Source organism: Rosa chinensis, chromosome 3, assembly GCF_002994745.2.
Source record: "Rosa chinensis cultivar Old Blush chromosome 3, RchiOBHm-V2, whole genome shotgun sequence".
Lineage (NCBI taxonomy): Eukaryota > Viridiplantae > Streptophyta > Magnoliopsida > Rosales > Rosaceae > Rosa > Rosa chinensis.
Genome location: NC_037090.1, coordinates 29,385,509 through 29,388,927, shown reverse-complemented (window position 1 = coordinate 29,388,927; position 3,419 = coordinate 29,385,509). Strand labels below are relative to the sequence as shown.

At 37.8% G+C, this 3,419-nt stretch overlaps 1 protein-coding gene across 1 annotated transcript; it reads left to right on the top strand.

The window, feature by feature from the left end:
• On the top strand, positions 1-2,806 carry LOC112192812 (xylan glycosyltransferase MUCI21). The gene is made up of 3 exons (XM_024332690.2): positions 1-627; positions 748-825; positions 1,255-2,806. Exons 1-3 carry the CDS (start codon positions 411-413, stop codon positions 2,565-2,567), a joined length of 1,608 nt encoding a protein of 535 aa, XP_024188458.1. The 5' UTR covers positions 1-410; the 3' UTR covers positions 2,568-2,806.
• The last annotated feature ends 613 nt before the right edge of the window (positions 2,807-3,419 follow it).

Here is a 3,419-nt window from a genome sequence, read left to right as displayed (position 1 = left end):
AAAAAAAAAATTGAACGAATGAGCCTCCCTCCCTCCTTTCATTTCAGTCTCTGACAGCTCCCTCTCATTTTTTTAACTCTTTCCTTCCTTACTTTAAAAGCCTCAACTCACAAGCACCTTCTCCAATAAACTAAACCCCAAACCCACGTCTCTCTCTCTCTCTCTGAAACAGTGGAATCCAAGAGAGAGAAAAAAACCAGCTTTGCTCTTGCTCTTAATCTCTCTCCTTTTCTCATCTGGGTTTTGTTCCTAAAACAATCACAACCCATAAACCTCTCTCCTTTCTCTCTCTCTCTGTCTCTCTCTTTCTGGGTTCACTGCAAAACCAGCCCAGGTTGAAAAGCTGAACAGGGAAAAGGTGAAAACCGGAGAAGAGAAAAATTTAAAAACCGAAGCTTTATCAGAAGACAATGGTGCGCTATCAGCGGAGTCATCAGTGGAAAAAAGGTGAAAAGCATATAGACGAAGATGAAGAGTCTCAGACGTTTCTGATGGAGTTTGCAAACTCTGGTTATTACAAAAGATCAAGCCCCAAGCTTCTCTATCTTCTCTTCATCTCTCTTCTCTCTTGCAGCTTCATATTAGCCCCTCACCTTTTCAGTTCCAGCACCACTTTCTCTCTCTTATGTAAGTTCCTATCTCTGTCTCTCTCTCTCTCAAAGTTTTTATTAATTTATTTTTTTCAGTTGTTTTCTCTGTTCCAGTTTATCTGTATGTTTATAACGGTGGATCTTTTGTGTTTCGTAGATTCAACTCTGATAGAAGATGAAGGGCTTGCTGGTGATATGAATATAAATGCTCCCCTGTGTTCTTCGATCTCTGATGGTTAGTACTCTGCCTCTCCCTTTCTATATTTAAATTGTTTGGATGATCAGTTTTTACCTTTCAAAATTTTGTCAGACATGATTATTGGATGGCTAAAGGTGTTTTCTTTTGATTACTAACATTCACTGATGACTGCTCCTTTTGGTGCCTCAAAAGAAGATAATCAAACAGTGTTGAAAATAAAATTCTAATACTATTGAGTGCTTTGGCTTTGTTGAAGTCACTAATAGAATAGTGTCTCAAATTGAAATTTCCTTCTCTATGTTCTTCGGTTTTCTCAGTAATGAAGCTGTGTAATTAATTAGAAGTTGAATCATTTCCCTCTCTCATTTGTCTTGAGTTTGATCATGCTATATATCCTATGATAAAGTTTCATGCTTTTGTTCAGTTAAAGTAAAAATTAATTGTAATTTCTTTCTGTATGTGCAGGAGCTATATGTTGTGATCGTAGCAGTATTCGTTCAGATATTTGTATCATGAAAGGGGATGTGAGAACCCAGTCTACTTCCTTTTCGATCTTTGTCTATGGATCTGAAGACAGAAGTAGCTCCAAAAGTCTGTTTTCAGGTATTGTTGAGGAAAATGAGGAACTCCAACACGAAAGGATCAAACCATACACCCGGAAATGGGAAACTAGTGTGATGAACACCATTGATGAATTACACCTCATTGCAAAGAAAGACAGTACTCTAGGCCCGTACCAACAACAGTGTGATGTCCAACATGATGTTCCAGCTGTGTTTTTCTCGACTGGGGGCTATACCGGTAATGTTTATCATGAATTCAATGATGGGATTGTGCCATTGTACATTACCTCCCAGCATTTCGACAAAAAGGTTGTGTTTGTCATTCAGGATTATCATAATTGGTGGGTCATGAAATATGGAGACATTCTTTCACAGCTATCAGATTATCCACCTATAGACTTCAGTGGAGATAAGAGAACTCATTGCTTCCCTGAGGCCATTGTTGGTCTGAGAATTCATGACGAGCTTTCTGTTGATTCTTCACTGATGGAGAGGAATAAGGACATTGTTGATTTCCGGGATGTCCTAGACAGAGCTTACTGGCCTCGAATTAGAGGTCTAATTCAAGATGAGGAACGAGAAGCGCAGGAGAAGCTTTCAGTGTCTCCCACATTTGAAAGCTCCTTAGAAATCAAAAAAGAAGTGCAAGAAGATCAACTTTTGAAGAAGCCTAAACTGCTAATCATATCTCGGAATGGATCAAGAGCGATAACTAATGAAAATTTATTGGTGAAGATGGCTGAGAAAATCGGTTTTGAAGTTGAGGTTTTGAGACCAGACCGCACGACAGAGTTGGCAAAGATTTATCGGGCACTTAATGCGAGTGATGTCATGATTGGAGTTCATGGTGCTGCTATGACTCATTTTCTCTTCATGAAGCCGCACTCTGTTTTCATCCAAGTTATTCCTCTCGGAACTGAATGGGCAGCAGAAGAGTATTATGGAGAACCTGCAAAGAAGCTTGGCTTGAAATACATTGGCTATCAAATTCTCGCAAGAGAGAGCTCTTTGTATGGCAAATATGATAGAGATGATCCTGTTCTTCGAGATCCACAGAGCGTAAACAAAAAGGGATGGGAATACACAAAGAAAATCTATCTTGATGGCCAAACTGTGAGATTAGACCTTGGGAGATTTCGGAAACGTTTGGTTCGTGCTTATGATTACATGTTGAGTAGAATGAACCAGCGTCCCCATCTGCAATATTCACAGTGATTTCAAAGGTGTACTGATTCTTTACCTTGCATAAATCATTTTGAATGTTGTAGGTGGTGTAAAATGGCTATGCTAGGAAGGTTCTTTGTACTCGGTAGAAATTGTTGAACATATATATATGAACTCTGTACATCAAGCATTGGACAAAGAAGCTTAGTTTTGGTAAATACTACTTGTTCTTCTAGGAATTTTTTTTATTCTTTAATTATCAAGTGTATCAAAAGCAATTTTTTCTTTAACTGGTTCTGTGACTAATATTGTTGACTTTTGATTCTTCGATATTTACTTTGGCTGCAAAAATCACGCCGAAACAAAAGTTTCTTTCTGCATTTTTCTTTCTTCACTCGTGAGTCGGTTATTGTTTGATTAGTTAATAAGTTTAGGAGGCTTGTGTAGTCGTGTTTACACAAGGTCTCTTGAAAAAAGAAACCATTACTCGTGTCCGGTACTTGCAATTTGTCAAAAACAAACATGCTGCTTGGGAAAGGAATCCCCAAGATTTAAGCAAATCAAAGCCATTTAGCATCTTTGGGTTTGGTTTTCCATATCTGTGGGAAATTGAATTCTGACACTTTCATATCTCTTAGAGCATTTTTAGCAGACTCTCTATTTTGACTCATTAGTTATTTTGGAGAGTATGTATAGCTTTTTATCTATTTTAGCAGCTGCACCAGATTCCTAGGTGACTCTCTATTATAACTTTTAGTTATCTCGCTATAAAGAGCAGGATGAGGCTCTCCATAATTTAAAACATTGGAAATTATTCTATGCACCGACGGTGTAAGTGACCCAACCCTTATAAAATAATCTCAACCCTTGATATTTATTATCAACTTTATTTTTAATAAATAA

Excerpts from the sequence above, each read along its gene's own strand:
- LOC112192812 (XM_024332690.2), top strand. The coding sequence starts at position 411 with ATGGTGCGCTATCAGCGGAGTCATCAGTGGAAAAAAGGTGAAAAGCAT. Across the intron at positions 628-747 it reads CACCACTTTCTCTCTCTTAT|ATTCAACTCTGATAGAAGAT; the intron begins GTAAGTTCCTAT and ends TGTGTTTCGTAG. Across the intron at positions 826-1,254 it reads GTGTTCTTCGATCTCTGATG|GAGCTATATGTTGTGATCGT; the intron begins GTTAGTACTCTG and ends CTGTATGTGCAG.